Below are 16669 nucleotides of genomic sequence, written 5' to 3' on the forward strand. Positions count from 1 at the left end.
CTGTAGGACGGTAGCTCTCCAGGAGCAGGGTTGGAGACCACTGGTTTATTCAAAGCAATAAAATAACATGACTATCTGTGAAAAAAGTGCATAATGTTTAAAATAATGTTTATAAACCAAGTATAATTAATTATAGTATAATTATAGTTGCTTAAAGAACTATAACCAAAGCAGCATCACACATCACACATATACAAGCCAATCACACAGAGTACTTTCTTCATTTAAAAACATGAGATGCAGTGGGATGGGGAAAACCCCCCAGCTTAAAGTCTTGAGATATGTTTTTCCAAAGTTGAACTTGCATTCATTTTACATGGCTTTCTAAACGTGCAGCTGTCTTGTGTGAAACGCGAGTGCAGCTGTAATAGATGTCCCTCTAGAAAATGCACAAAACATGTGTTCTGTGTGAACGGCTTGGTTTCAGTTTTGATGTAAACAAGATCTTCTCCCCATTGATGTTCTCTTTTTCTGCAATATTTTTAATAAACAACAAAGCAGCACCACATCTAGTGGCTTCAACTAGATAGGCTAACAAAAACTTCATAATGCCTGCCTCCTTAATGCACACCTAAAAATTTGGATTTTTATTTTAAATTTAACGAATATTTTAAATGTGAATTTTTTTTGACAGCCCTAATTAGCATGTTGCATTTGAAATCTCTGAAACAAAAGCTTAGTCATTAGTTTTCTTACACGTTAAAGCCCAAAGGATACTTTAGTTCCAAAATAAACTCAAAAAAACACCAAAAGAGTACGTACACAAAATATAAACACCAGAAGAGTATGCACGTACTGTATGCGCACAACCCAATTTTTGTAACCTCATGTACATTGCAGGTCGCAAATGCGCACTGAATTTGTTTAGAACTAATCAGTTGTTCCACAAGATGGCAACACTGGCCGCTATTTCACAGTAGAAAATTAAACTAAAGATAAATTAAAAAAAGCAAATAGCGGACACTGCAACAACAACAACAAACACCTGCACTGAGAAGCGCATGTGTAAGGGGTTAGGAGATAGCAGCATCTTGAGTTTAAAAGAGTACAAATATATTTTTATCGGTCATAATAACTTTTGGAGAAAAGGAGCGCAGACACTGGACTTGGAGATTAATCTATGCATATGGCATACATAGCATATGCTAACACACACATACAAAAACGAAGCATATACTTTGGGCTTAAGAGTTTATTTTTAGCTCAACTGATATCATGAGCCGGGCAAGAGTTAGAATATTGATGAGTTAGTTCACACCTGAATGAAAATTCTGTCATCATTTACAAACCCTCATGTTCCAAAACATTCTGTGGAACATATAAGAAAATATCAGAAAGTATTTTTGTCCATACAATAGAAGTCAGTGATTTGTTAATTCATCACTGATTAACCAAAACTGTTTGGTTACCAACATTCTTCAAAAGATCTTCTTGTGTGTTCCACAGGAAAAAAAGTTTTGGAGCTACATAAAGGTGAGGAAATTCTGACAGAATTCTCATGTTTGGGTAAACTATGCCTGTGTTCCATTGGACCATGTGCTTGTACTTGCATAGACTGTTTCTGACCACACTGAGTTTGCAAGAGGAAGAGTTTTTCAAGAAATGGTGACCACTGAAACAATCTTAAAAAAGTGTTCTTGTGCTTCGACGTGCCTAAAGAAGTTTTGCTTGGAATATACAGTATATAGGGCAGGCTGAAGCTTTCAGAATCTGCAGACACTAACTATGTGTTAATTTTCCTTTTCTGTAGAGCCTCTGGTATCACACAGCAATGTACCATTTCCTGCAGAACACAATAAGTCACACTTATTTTTACAGGCCCTCATATAAACTATGCCTGTTATACTTAGCAGAAACTTAAAACTGGACCCTCTATCATTGCATTTTCGAATATAAAATATTTTAGTTAATGTGATTTGTGCTTTCAGCTACTAATACTCTTAGCTCTGTTAAACATTTACCGTTGTTAACCCATTTTAATGATTTCAAACAGATTCGCTCTGCGTGTCTTGGCTTTGCATATCAAAAATGACTACTCACCTTGCATACAACATCAGAGATCTGTCAACTTAATGTTAAAAGGGAAGGTTTTAAAATTGCAATACTTTTACAATTTCTTATTTAGTGGGAAGGGTTCTGATATGATAACAGTAGCCAGTAATCGTTGATTAAACGTATAGTTGTATTATATGTGCCACATGATATATCCAATCAAACAAAACTGAACAAAAGTTAGTTTACATTCCAGAACCACAGCATTTTTGGCTGCTATTTGGCGTTTGCCATTCATATCAAAGTTTTACATTTTTCATAGTTCATTAAAAAATAATAATACCAATTTTAAAATAGCATGCAGCTAATTCCCTTTAAAGACTGGAACATTAAGTTACACAGCCGTCTTCCTTCTCCGCCTGTACAATGCTGTAATATAGCTTCCACTTTCCATAGAAGGCCAACTCTTTGCATGAGCTACAGAAAAATAAAACGCTGCCATGTACAATAAACACAGCTTACAAGTTTTCATATACCAGGAGTTTGTAGCCTGATAAGTACTGTCAGCTTGTAAATAGGGACTTCATGTTTGTTTCCATGTCTGTCCTCTGGTTTATGTCTTAAATTTATTCTCTTAACCTCATTACCCATTTTTAACTTTATATCAGCACTTACAGAGAGACAGTTTGTATGCTTACTCAATCCTCAACTGGTTAAGATGCATTTATGTGTTTGAGGATGTAATCTGGTTGGTGATTTACCAGAGCATGTGGGATATCAGCATATGACATCATAAAAATCCTAATATTTTCTCACAGTGTGAAATATAGGGATTAGAGAAAATGCATACGTGGCAAGATTTATTTATTTATTTATTTGAATTATTAATATAGCATTGCTTTAGTCAGACACTAATTACAGTTGCAATAACAGCCTTGTGTAACATATAGTCAGTTATTGGTATTAATGGGTCAGATTTAAGACACTATCTGGCTAATCACCTTAAAACACAGCTGTTTTCTATCATTACTGCAATAAATCGTTTGGCCGAAAGAAATTACAAGCAAATTTCACTGTAGCAAAATTCTCATGTTTATCAAATCGCTGTTAAATAACATGAAAACAGCACAGAATTGTCCATCTGTTTATTGATTAGTAAAAACCATTTAGTATACTGATTGTATCCCGTACAAAACAGACTATTCAAAAACAAATGAACGTCACTGAGGTTGTTTTTCTTTGCTGGTTGGATCTCTACCTATTTTTTCCATGCATTTCGTCTTTATATCGAACACTGAAACTGCACACTATTGTTTCGACAATGGACTGAAAGTTAATCTGTGGAGTAGCTAAGATTTCTCTGTTAACATTTCATCTTAAACATTACATTTTGTCTTACTGCATATTGTTGTTCACAAGTTAAATGTACAGTGTACAAAAGAATGTTATGGGGTGGGACATTGTACATTATTGTAATTATTTGTGTTCTTTTTATTTGTATCATAAATGCCCTGTACAGTGTTATTTTTTCGTTTAGTTGGTTTTTTTTTTTTTTTCAGTTGAAATTATTTTGTATTTTATTTTTATAAACTTGCTATGAATAAAATTTTCATGCAGCATGCCAATCATGAAAAGTCTGTATATGTGTCGGACTTTTGTTTTGAAGATGTGAAGTAAAGCGTTACTATAGCGCGTCGTTTTGTCTTATTGATACTAGTGTCACAGTTTGAAACAGTTACCATAGAAACCGTTCTTAGCGTAAAGTCTCTAAACATCCGCGACTACCAACATGTTGGACTTGACAGTGAATTTAAGCTCTCTCGGGTTTGAGGCTGGTCTCAGTGAAGATGAGAAAGAACTGGTATTTCTGCGCAGTCGGTCCGCTGGCTTGACTGTCGGTGGATGTGCGCATGCTGTATTTGCATATAAACTTCTCCGTGTATTAAGGTAAAAAGAGTCCGACATTGTTGTGGATCTCATACACGACTGTTAATTCCCACATAGATGCTACACGTTACTACAGTCATGACATTTTCACACAGAAAGAAAGTGAACGCTGAGAATGGCTGCGCCGCTGAAGCGCATCTGTGTGTTGGAGTAGTGGGAGGAGGACTCGTGGGCAAACAGCTGGCGACGGCTTTACTGCGTGCAGCCAGCCTCAAGCCTCGCCACATCAACATCTCAACCAGAAGACCTGAAACTTTAGGTTAGTGAGAAAATACATTGAAATTAAATATGAAAAAATATATAAAATTAATTATACACTATTGTATTAAAATATGAGTAAATAAACACACACACAAATCTATTTAAAATAAATTATTTTTAACTTCATCACAGAAAATGTATCACCAGTCAGATATTAAAATCATAATAGCACCAAATCAGCATATTAGAATGATTTCTGAATTCAGCTTTGATCACAGGAAAATATATTAAAATAGATATCAGTTATTTTAATTGTAATGAAAAAAACAGTCATAAGGGTAAATTTTTAATCTAAAAGTTGAATAAATAAGCTTTCCATTGATGTATGGTTTGTTGGGATAGGACAATATTTGGCCGAGATACAACTATTTGTATATCTGGAATCAGAGGGTGCAAAAAAATCAAAATACTGAGAAAATCGCCTTTGAAGTTGTCCAAATGAAGTTCTTAACAATGCATATTACTAATCAAAAATTAGGTTTTGATATATATACGGTAGGAAATTTTCTACATTGAACATGATCTTTACTTAATATCCTAATGATTTTTGGCATAAAAGAAAAATAAATAATTTTGACCCATACAATGTATTTACTGTATTTATGATCAAATAAATGCAGCCTTGGTAAACAGAATTTTTTTATTTTTTTATTTTTTATCTATCTATCTATCTATCTATCTATCTATCTATCTATCTATCTATCTATCTATCTATCTATCTACAGTATCATCTATCTATCTATCTATCTATCTATCTATCTATCTATCTATCTATCTATCTATCTACAGTATCATCTATCTATCTATCTATCTATCTATCTATCTATCTATCTATCTATCTATAGTATCTCTATCTATCTATATCTATCTATCTATCTATATCTATCTACATATCTATCTATCTATCTATCTATCTATCTATCTATCTATCTATCTATCTATCTATCTATCTATCTATCTAGTCTGTCTTTCTACAGTATCTATCTATCTATCTATCTATCTATCTAGTCTGTCTTTCTATAGTATCTGTCTATCTATCTATCTATCTATCTATCTATCTATCTATCTATCTATCTATCTATCTATCTAGTCTATCTATCTATCTATCTACAGTATCATCTATCTATCTATCTATCTATCTACAGTATCATCTATCTATCTATCTATCTATCTATCTACAGTATCATCTATCTATCTATATCTATCTATCTATCTATCTATCTATCTATTTATCTATCATCTACAGTATATATCTATCTATGTATCTATCTATCTATCTATCTATCTATCTATCTATCTATCTATCTATCTATCTATCATCTATCTATCTACAGTATCATCTATCTATCTATCTATCTATCTATCTATCTATTTTAGTATGATTATTATAAATTATTGCAACTTAATAAGTAGCTGCTTAGTTGTGTTAGTTTAAGGAACAAACTTAATATGTTTCAAAGATAATAAAAATAAAGAATTCCTAAAAAATATATATATATATTTTCAGCTAAGATTAATCATGTTTCATTTGACACTTATTAAATAATTTATTTGAGAAACAAAATACATTGGCTAGATGCACCCAGATGCAGTTCTGCAGTTTTTAAACAATTGCTTCTGAGTGCATTTAGATTGCCATTCAAAAGGCTGCATTTATTTGATCATAAATACAGTAAAAACAGTAATTTAACAGCAATCCGTTGTGATCGTCCTCAAATCACTGGGTCAGGCTGGACATATTTGTGAATGTGTGTATGCTTGAAGGCCCATCAAAGCTGCGTAATCATGCACACGGCGTTACTATAGAAACCCATGTGAAGTTCCACATGCATGTGACCGATGGCGCCCTCTTGTCATGGTAATTATGCAGTCAAGTCAAGAGCACTTTCCACTCTTATGCTTCACGAATCATGAAAATCCTCCTGAAAACAGACTGTTACACTCGTATGCCTTAATAGATAAATCAGAATTTTCATCAAGACCTATTAGTTGATTTAAAAAAATCTCTTTTCTTTCATTGGCCCATAGGAGAATATTCAAACATGGGTGTTGAGTGTTACTTTGACAACATTCGACTGGCTAAATGGGCAGACATGCTCTTCCTGTGTGTCTTGCCCTCTCAACTAGCTCAAGTCTGCACAGACATTGGCTGTCATCTGTCTTCAGGCTGTCTGGTGTACAGCTTCACCTCAGCAGTGCCACTCAACAGGTATTCAGATCAACATACTTAAGATTATTAGCCTTAGTTTTGAATTGCCACTGTTAGTTATTATGGAATGAGAAAAACTATCTGTGCTTTGTTATTATGCTTTGTTATCTTAATTTCAGGCTTGCTGTGCTCCTTGACCATAGTTCTGTTATCAAACCCCAGTATGAGTTTGTGGCTTGTAATGATGTCAATAGAATTTGGCTTCTCCACAATCAGGTGACCGCAGCTTTACAGGATGAAGAAGTGATTTCAGCTTCAGGTCCTCTTTCAATGAATGGTGTGTGAAAATTGCAGATGTATCTTTGACAATACATTTTTATTTCCTCTCAAAATATGTCAATATGCATCTGTCACTGTTATACACATTAAAATTACTAAGAACATATAATAATACTAATTATTATTATTATTAGTAATAGTAGTAGTATTCACTAATTTCTATTTATCAAAGAAAATGAATCAAGGTTTTCTCATTACATTTTAAAATATATTAAAACAAAAAACAATTTCAATTTTTTTTTCAAACTTTATTTTTTATTATATATAAAAATTTTATTACAAAATATATATATATATTTTATTATAAAATGTTTTTTTATTTTATTTTTATTACAATATTGTTTTATTACAAAACAGAGACTTTGTTCAACAAAATTTAAATATCTTTTCAACCCCAGACCTCTAAACAGGGTTGCCAGGTTTTCACAACAAAACGTACCGCATTGCAGGGGGTAAAATACACGTTTTCCTACGGGGTTCCCTTGATAAAATTTGCATTACAGGGGATACATATCACATATTGCACAAATATCTTTTGTAAGAATTCTTTTAATTTTGAAACTTTATATCAACATTAGCTGCTTAAACACACAATAAGCATTTTATTTCCCTTCCAAATATGTCTATATCCATCTGTCATGTGAAGTCAATAAGGTTTTTGTACGGTGAGCTGTAACACCTCATTAAGTAAACTTGCACTGTTTGCTGGGTGGCCTCTTCCTGGATCAGAGATGGGTATCTGCTGTGCTCTACAGTCTCCTCAACATGTGCACGGCTCAGAAGCTGGGCTCCGGAAAGACTCTTCGGCTGATAAACGGGCTGTTTGAGACAAACACATTTACTTATCACAGTTTTGTAAATTCCCCCAGTGCATCTGATCTCAATAACCCTGATGAGTGAGTCTTGTTGTAGATGTTCAAAATGAATTATGACTATTATTCCACCTTGCTATATACGGTTATAATAGTTTGTCTCTGTTGTTTTCCAGCCTTTTTCCGTGGATCAGTTTGCTTGATGCACAAACTAAAGACACTCCATTGACTGATTTGGTGTTGAGGGATAAAGGTTTGCGAGACTGCATTTCAGTTATGTACTACAATGTATTCTCAAACTTAGCAGAAGTATAAGACATAATTTTGTTCAGTTCAATGAAACAGCAATTAAATTGTGCAACATTTAAATTTCAGTGTGTACGTGTTCATGTTCAATGTGTTTATCTTTAACCTGCAGGTCTTTGTAAAGTGAAGTCTAATATAAGTGTTAATTAAACACAAGGGAAAAGTTAGCATGTCAGCTGGATCCCTTTGAGCTGCCGAGTGCTATATTTGTGTTTTATCCTCTGCAGATTTTTGCCACACGTGGCCAAACGACTTTGAAATGTTTCCCAGAATATTTGACTGTGCCAAGCCATTTACCTACACAGGATATATGCTGCTAATAAACAAAAGCGCTAGAACTGTTTACTACTTTTCTCACAGATATTGCAATGCTACCAATAAAAACACTTTTATGCAAGGATAAAGTAATAAATATCTTTATGTATTGTATTTTATTTAAAGAGATGTAATTTATGTGTGAATAAATAGTAAAGTGTCATTAAAAAAAGAATAACTGATGAATAAACTATATTTAATTATATATTTTATAATCTAATATACAGTAAAATAAAATATACATATATTTGGCTGATTGTAAAAATAACAGTATTATGAATATTATTACTTGTTTTACTATTTTATTGTGTGATTTATTTTACTACTTTAATATATTTTAAAATGTAATTTATTCCTGTGATGCAAAGCTGAATTTTCAGCATTTTTACTCCAGTCTTCAGTGTCACATGATCCTTCAGAAATCATTCTAATATGATGATTTGCTGCTCAAGAAACACTTATTATTAATGTTTTTTTTTTTTTTTTTTTTTTTTTTTTTTTTTTTTAAATGTTATATTGCTTTATTTTTTGGAAACCCTAAAACATTTTTTTTCAGGATTATTTGATGACTAGAAATGTAAAAAAAAATAATAATAATTTTAAATGTCTTATGTCTTTAATAAATGTCTTTACTGTCACTTTTGATCAACTGAATGCACTGTTGCTAAATAAATTGCAAAATTATTAACTTTTCTTTTATGCCAAAAATCATTAGGCTATTAAGTAAAGATCATGTTCCATGAAGATATTTTGTAAATTGCCTACCGTAAATATATCAAAACCTAATTTTTTTATTAGTAATATGCATTGCTAAGAACTTCCTTTGGACAAATTTAAAAATGATTTTGTCAATATTTAGATTTTTTTGCACACTCAGATTCCTGATGTTCAAATAGTTGTATCTCGGCCAAATGTTGTCCTATCTTAACAAACCATGCATCAATAAAATGCGTATTTATTATGTATAAATCTCAATGTCAAAAAAAATTGACCCTTAATGACTGGTTTTGTGTTCCAGGGTCACATTTAATAAGTATGCATTTCTTCCCAAACTGCATTTGTGGGGACTTTTATTGTGTAGTCGTATGTGTTTGGCAGCCATTCAGAAAAGACTTTACTCTTCAGAACACGTATTTAGAAATCAGCGGACTTCCTGGGCGTCAAACGTTATTTGTCAGGCAACACTGTTGCATCTACAGCATCGCACGCTCGCCGCAGGTACGTGTGTGTGCATTATATTATGAAACTATACTGAACGTGTGGGTTTAGATCATAGGGCAGGTTTGATTTGAATCCAAATGTCTTTTTTTCCTGTGTTGAGATTTGATGGTGAATTTCACTTTAGTTTCTCGACGTGTAAAAACTGATTCGTATGTGCTTCACGTGTTGACGACGACTTCGCACAACAGCCTTGCTTATATTCAGAAATGTCATTACATTTAATGCAGTGTGGATTATTTTATTTCTTCTTACAGATTTTGTTTAATTTTTTAATGAGGTTCATTGAAAGCCACCTCTGAGTCAGGTAAGAGTTTCCATCTGATGAACTGAATCTTTGATCAGATAGTGATGAATGTGATGATGGTTTATATATTTCATGTGTTTGCTGCTCTAGAGATGGAGAAACTAGAGACATCAGAGCTTCAATCTAGACTGTCATCCCTGTCTGTTTCTTCTTTCCCTGGTATAACGTCAAAAAACTGTGAAGCGAACCCTTTAAACAGGTTTGTGCAGGCTATTGTTTTGTTTTTTCAGAGCTCAGCAATGGTTATTTTAGATTTCAAAGGTATGTAAACCTCATCCTTCCCTCTTTCATTTTGAAGACTTCAAAGCACAGACCTTTCCCGGACAGTAATCCAACCTGACAACCAAACCAAAATGGATGATAACAGCAATAACAGAGAATCTGCAAAATCCACCGAGGTACAGTGAATTCAAGCCTGTCAGATATTTGTGAGTAAGTGAGCTTTAGCGCTGTGCTTGTACAGTATGTACAGTATGTTTTGTGATGTTGTCAATAGGAGCCCAACGCATCTCTGGAGAAGGCAGAGGCGGGTGATTCACAGGAGAGCAGTACTTCACACCCCGGGGAGAAAAAAGGTTAGTAAACCCCTTATTAGAGAGGTGAAGCTCAGCTCAGGACACTTTCATCACTGCCCCTCGAGAACAGAGCTGTCAGAACAAAAGAACGATGTTTGTGCTATTTGTAATGTGCCATTCACAAGCTTAAAGACTAGTTTTTACAATCCAAATCAATGAGAATCTTTCTATATATGACGCTGCTTTAACCGAAAAAGCGTGTGCGTTTTATGTCAAGTCGCTAATGGGCAGATCACGTGACTTTCAAAAATAGCATGCAGTGTACATTATATAGGCCAAGTTCTGTAGTATGCAGTAAGAAAGTTGATTTATATAAGCCTAGCAGATATTTAGGCGCTGATTGTATAAAGCATGATGAAAGCTGCTGTAAAAGATATTGATATACAATACAAACTCAGGAGGACTGCTTATCAATTTATTTCATCATAAATGTGCCAGGTCTTCATATCACTAATAAGCTGAAGTTATGCTAATTATTATTTTTTTTTTTTGGTGAAAGAGTATTTATTATTATTATTATTATTATTACTATTATTATTATTATTACTATTATTATTATTATTAATAGCAACACAAAGGTCATGGGTTCGAGTCCCAGGGAATGCATGAACCAATAAAATCTATCACTTGAATGCAATGTATGTGGCTTTGGATAAAAAAAAAGCCTGCCAAATGTATTAATAATAATAATAATAATAATAATAATAATAAAATAATTTTGACCCTCCTCTACAAAATAGTGGATTACTCTGTAAATATACATCAATAATGACATTTAATATTTTGGCTTCACTATACATGTTCATCTTTCTTCAGAAATAATATTGACAAAATCAAAAATTTGAGCTTAGTACGTTTCTGAAATTTGGTTGATTTGACACAGAATGACCCTATTGTTGTTGTTACAAAAAAACAGCCTCATAATCAATAATATTTATTAAGTGTAAGTGTTTTGATACAGTACTGATTTTTCTTTAACACTTCAGTTTGCTGGGTGACCCAGTTTATAAATTATAAATTAATTATATGTTTGTAAATATGTGTATTTGTATTTTTTTGATGTTAAAAAAATCTTTAACAAATAGAAATAATTTAATACGTACGTCACATATTTATTTTTTATGTAGAAAGTATCCAGGCATTATGGCAATGACAAAAGTATGAGAATTTGAGAGACTCGTGATGTAATAGTCTTAAAAATAGGTTCATTGTTTTTTATTTCATTTTCATTCATGTCTTTTTCTTTTGAATTTTTCACGGATTTGAATACATGCACTGTCTGCTGTGCAAACATTCTCAGACATTTCTACTCAATCCAAGTGTGAAATGAAAGGATATCAATCTCTTTGCAGCTCTTCCTCCGATGAAAGCAGCATCCACATGGACCTCCGCGGCTCTGAAGGAGCTGAAGACGAGGCTGCGTCAGGAGAAGGACAGCGTGGTGACGGTATATCGTGGAGACATAATGACTGTCAACGTGCCCACTGTCCCCGAGGCCAAGCGCGTGTGCTGGGAGTTTGCCACAGATGGCTATGACATTGGTTTTGGGGTTTACTTCGACTGGTCACCAGTCACTAGCCGAGCCATTACTGTCCACATTAGCGAATCCAGTGATGATGAGGATGAAGATGATGACCTGGAAGGTGAGGGAGTACTTCCTGTCCTGTTTCCTGCTTTTGTTCAGACAAATTGATAGGAGTTGCTTTGTCTTCTCTTGTCTCTTGAATGCTGAGTGTATCCACACAGTTGCCCTGAATTGTAATTGACAAATTAAGGCTGGAACATGATTTTTGTCCCAATTTACAGTCTTGACAATAGCTGGCAAAAGTTAAAGCCAGTCTGTAGATTTGAGTTGGATAATTTCATAGAAAGTTGTGTGGTCTATGAAGGTCACAGACTTTATCGATAACAATAATTAGACAATGTTTTGCTAAGAGTGTTATACCATGGACAGCTGGCTCCTAAAGTTTTTAATGTTCTTCATATTTTGTGTGTTGGTGAACAAAATATATAATTTCCAATAAGTTTAAATTGATTTTTACCTTTTATGGACATTTTTACCAATATAAAGCCATTTTTTTCTAAAAGTGCTTTATCTTTTGAATCAAATTCTTACATTTAATCAGAGAATTAGAATAAAAGACATTTGAGCTATTACCAAGCAAATTAAATCAGTATAAATGAAATGAATCTTTACAATGCAGAGGAAACACAGCTGCATCTGAAGTGGCGTTCAGATGTCTTTACACACTGTTTAATGCAGGTCATGAACGCTTTAACCTGCAGTTATAAATGCATAAATAATGTTTTGATATATTAAACATAAAATGTTGGAAATTTATATTTGAAATTATTTAAAAATTAAATAATAAACTAAAACCGCCAGTAGGTGGCAGCAAGTCACGCTTGATTTATGCAGGAACGAAATGTTGATGTTGCTCGGAGACACAAAACAGCGCTGTGGCTGTGTTTGGAATTATTTTTGTTGTTGAAATAGCGCAAAAACAGACAATATGGTGTCTAAAACATACGTCTCTTAATTAACTTGTTGTTTATTGAACTGTTGTAAAAAATCTATCACATTTGTGATCATTTTAGAGAAAAAACGACACTCTTCGTGTGAAATTGATTAACTGTGTGAAGTGGTATAAATACGTGACTCTGGAGCACAAAACCAGTCTTAAGTCGCTGGGGTATATTTTTAGCAATAGCCAAAAAAAAACATTGTATGGGTCAAAGTTATCGATTTCTCTTTTTTTGGCAAAAATCATTAGGATATTAAGTAAAGATCATGTTCCATGAAGATATTTTGTAAATTTCCTACTGTAAATTTATCAAAACCTATTTTTGATTAGTAATATGCATTAAGAACTTCATTTGGACAACTTTAAAGGCGATTTTCTCAGTATTTAGATTTTTTTGCACCCTCAGATTCCAGATATACAAATAGTTGTAATTCGGACAAATATTGTCCTATCACACCATACATCAAAGGTCAGATTTCAGATAATTTATAAATCTAAATTTGGAGAAATTGACCCTTATGACTGGTTTTGTGGTCCAGGGTCACAAATATACTTTTTCTGCCCCGAAGTCTTGAATTTGTGATCAATCTAAATGTATTTTTATAGACTGAATCATGCAATGAAATGTCCTTCACGTAATGTACAGTATGCGTGCGCTCTGTAGGTGTTTTGAATGTTTTTTGTAAAATACTCGATAAATCACACATCGTTAAAACAACAATTCCGATATTATCGCAGATGATATATATCGCACACCTCTAGCTTCAGACTTTGGTTCCTTCCAGTCGGAGGATATCAAACACGTTTAATATTTTCAGCCGATTTTAGAACACATTGTTTTCATTTGTAATGTGTCTTCTAGCAACAACGCACATGTTTCTGCGTGAGTTTGTTGTGATCAGAACAAGTTTAAAATGTATGATTCTGCATCGTATAGTGTATGATGGCCAGTTTTTCCATCAGTGACTATTAGGTAACTGGGTGGCTCTCACGAAACCTGTCAGTATTTGTCCAGGTAATATTTTACCCTAAATACAAATAATGAAATAAAACTGTTATATTTCAAGTAAATAAAAAGCCTACTTTTAGGGTGTTTTTGCAGTGTGACCATTATAATGACACTTCAGCACTCTCTCTCCAGAATGAGAGAGTTTTTTATCATAATCTGAGAAAAAAAATCTACATTTATACACTTTTTTTAAGTTTGGAGTCAATTTTTTTTTTATTTATTTATATATTTTTTTTAATTAAATTTTAACCAGTTATTTTAGGAAAGAAAAAATATTTAATGTTAAATGTTATGAAACCTTTTATTTGTACAAAGCTTAAAATAAGCAGATGCATGTAAGGAACACTTTCAATGATATATGGCCAATTGTTTCGTCAAACAGGCCCTGTGGTTCCTGGAGATGTTGAGAAGGGCTCTAAATCAGTTGCCAACTCGAACTTGGGAGAAATCCTGCCTGTGTACCGTCAGGACAGTCATCTGGCGGTTCAGAGCGGGAGCCACGAGTTTCCAGGAGAAGGTACATACCAGCTGAAGTTCGACAACTCATACTCACTGTGGCGGAATAAGACTCTGTACTACAGAGTTTACTACAGTGCCTGAGGAATCAAGTGCATATTTAAAACAAAGCTTTCAGTGATACTGTTTTTGATCGTATGTATTAAATTCTGTATAATTCTTGCTGTTGTTGATTTGTGCTTTTAATTTTATCCAAGCCCTATCACAGATCAAATAATGACTTCTATATATATATAGGTATACAAAATGCTTTTTTAAGTGAATGGAATCATGAGGATCATGATGCGTGCAATGTGTTCTATGTGGCTTAAGATGTTATGTGCAAGAGGATATATTTCATATAAAAGGTCCATATATGTTTTATAAGTGTATTGTCTGAACTGTGGCATCGTATATCAGGGACTACAGAGTAATCAGGGAAAGTGTATGGGTGGTGAACCGGGTCAAACGCTTTTCAAACAGTTCTAAACAATTCAGAAGCAAACAAGGAAGGCGAGGAAGTGGATGTAGGTGACGTGGCAGAGGTCTGTGTTGATTCAGGGCATGACGTATGAGTGTTTTCTGTTTGATTGGTTGTTTTATCTCATATAATACTGCATTGAGCAGCGCATTGGAACGGCCTTTGAGGTCAGACACACTATTTCTTACACACTGCTAATACTGGGTTTGTTTTCTCAGCCACAAAGACACTGGAAGCCATAGCTAGTGTTTTAAATCTGTTTTTATGGCAGTTGTATACTGTACCGAGATAGCTATCACTCGCAGTCACCAGGGTTACTCCTCATGGAAATGGTCAAAGCCAGCTTCTTTACAACTTTAAACCATTTCCTGCCACAAAAGCTAATTTGTTGCATAACTGATCCAATATTTGCATGTCCCAGGCATGATTTAGGGTTGTTTGGCATCAGTTCGGTCTGTATAGATTAGATGGATGCAGATGGCCTGTTGAAGAAATTTGATTTAGGTTTATGTTCTTAGCTGATGCCTCTGTACCAGGGTAACGTACAAAACTACCTAAAACATTGGTTTTCTTCTATCACGTGCAATATGCCACACTAAGTGCTGCCAGCAGGGGTTGTAGTAGTATTTTGTTTCATTTAAATACTTTGTTCTTGATTGTATGAATACCAAATCACATTACAAATGTGTGTCATGTGGGTTTCTCTTCGTACCTTAATTATTTGCATGTCTGGAGAGACTGTTGCATTGTGCTGCTGAGGTACTCGATTCTGCCATTGTGTTTTTCTGCTTGTCCTTCTATGTGTCTTTTTTTTTGTATGATATGCATATGACATGTTTGTCATCCTTTTCCTGTTTTTTGTTTGTCGTTTCTTTTGCTGTTTGTTGTTCACAATAAACGTTGACTATGAGTCGAGTGTGCAGTTGCTGCCTGTTAGATATCCAGATGTATGGTTCATTCTTTTCAATACACGGCACTTCCTTCTCAGAATAACCATAAAAAGTGCTTTCTCAGCCTTAAAAATAGTTTTTCGTTGGATGAGCACAAGCATCATTTCCCTTTAAACTGAGGTCTATATATTGAGTAACAGCAGAATTAAAAGTGCTATTGTTTCTTGTTTTAGATAGAGGGCGCTGTTACACTGAAAAAGATTGTCCACCTTTTTTCAGGTTCATTAGCTGTAGGTAAATAATGGGGAGAATAACAACGTGCAGTAAACGGTAAAACTGTTTGCACTACAAACCAGTGTGTTCATAATTAAGATAATACATTAAAATAATATGATAAGACACCAACTTTCAATATCAAGCAGCAAAACAAACTATTTTGTTCAGCTAAAAATAGCTGGACGCAGATGAGACCGGAAGCCAGAACCATAGAATTTACAAATGGCCACGCCCATTTTTATGACAAGCAAAAGGTGGATGCATTTTACATATTTTATATATATATATATATATATATATATATATACACACACACACACACACACACACATACATATATATATATATGTGTATATATACACACACACACACACACAAAAACAAATCAGCTGTTTATACTATATATATATATAAAAACAAAAAAAAAATTTTGTATTTTAAAATAGGATGTTTGATTTTTGATTATAGTAAATAAATGTGATATTAATATTTAATCAGCTGTTTATACTATGAGAGTACAATGTATTATAAAAGCACTAATGTAACGATCATGTTTTACTTTATGAACATCATGGTCAGCTAGAAACTGAGAATATTTAAATGATTGAAATTTCTGTCCATTTAGTATTTATGATCAGTCCTATAAAATAGCATACTTTTTTTCATAATTTTTTTTTTGTTTTGTTTAATGTTCAACTGCTATGAATGAATTAAACAATTCTTAACAAATAAATTAATTGTATAAAATTTTGTAAAATTGTATATATTTTAT

The 16669-nt window shown here is 33.4% G+C and overlaps 2 protein-coding genes across 2 annotated transcripts; both read left to right on the plus strand.

The window, feature by feature from the left end:
* The first annotated feature begins 777 nt into the window (after window positions 1-777).
* On the plus strand, window positions 778-7869 carry noxred1 (NADP-dependent oxidoreductase domain containing 1). The gene is made up of 6 exons (XM_042742748.1): window positions 778-3939; window positions 4035-4198; window positions 6229-6409; window positions 6529-6686; window positions 7398-7584; window positions 7677-7869. The coding sequence occupies exons 1-6, from the start codon at window positions 3782-3784 to the stop codon at window positions 7813-7815; spliced, it is 987 nt and encodes a 328-aa protein (XP_042598682.1). The 5' UTR covers window positions 778-3781; the 3' UTR covers window positions 7816-7869.
* A 1315-nt stretch (window positions 7870-9184) lies between these two features.
* On the plus strand, window positions 9185-15641 carry tmed8 (transmembrane p24 trafficking protein 8). Its single transcript, XM_042742749.1, has 7 exons — window positions 9185-9339; window positions 9597-9646; window positions 9737-9845; window positions 9945-10044; window positions 10143-10221; window positions 11574-11864; window positions 14138-15641. The coding sequence occupies exons 3-7, from the start codon at window positions 9739-9741 to the stop codon at window positions 14353-14355; spliced, it is 795 nt and encodes a 264-aa protein (XP_042598683.1). The 5' UTR covers window positions 9185-9339; window positions 9597-9646; window positions 9737-9738; the 3' UTR covers window positions 14356-15641.
* The last annotated feature ends 1028 nt before the right edge of the window (window positions 15642-16669 follow it).

The sequence above is a fragment of the Cyprinus carpio genome, chromosome B17, assembly GCF_018340385.1.
Source record: "Cyprinus carpio isolate SPL01 chromosome B17, ASM1834038v1, whole genome shotgun sequence".
In the NCBI taxonomy this organism is placed as follows: Eukaryota; Metazoa; Chordata; class Actinopteri; order Cypriniformes; family Cyprinidae; genus Cyprinus; species Cyprinus carpio.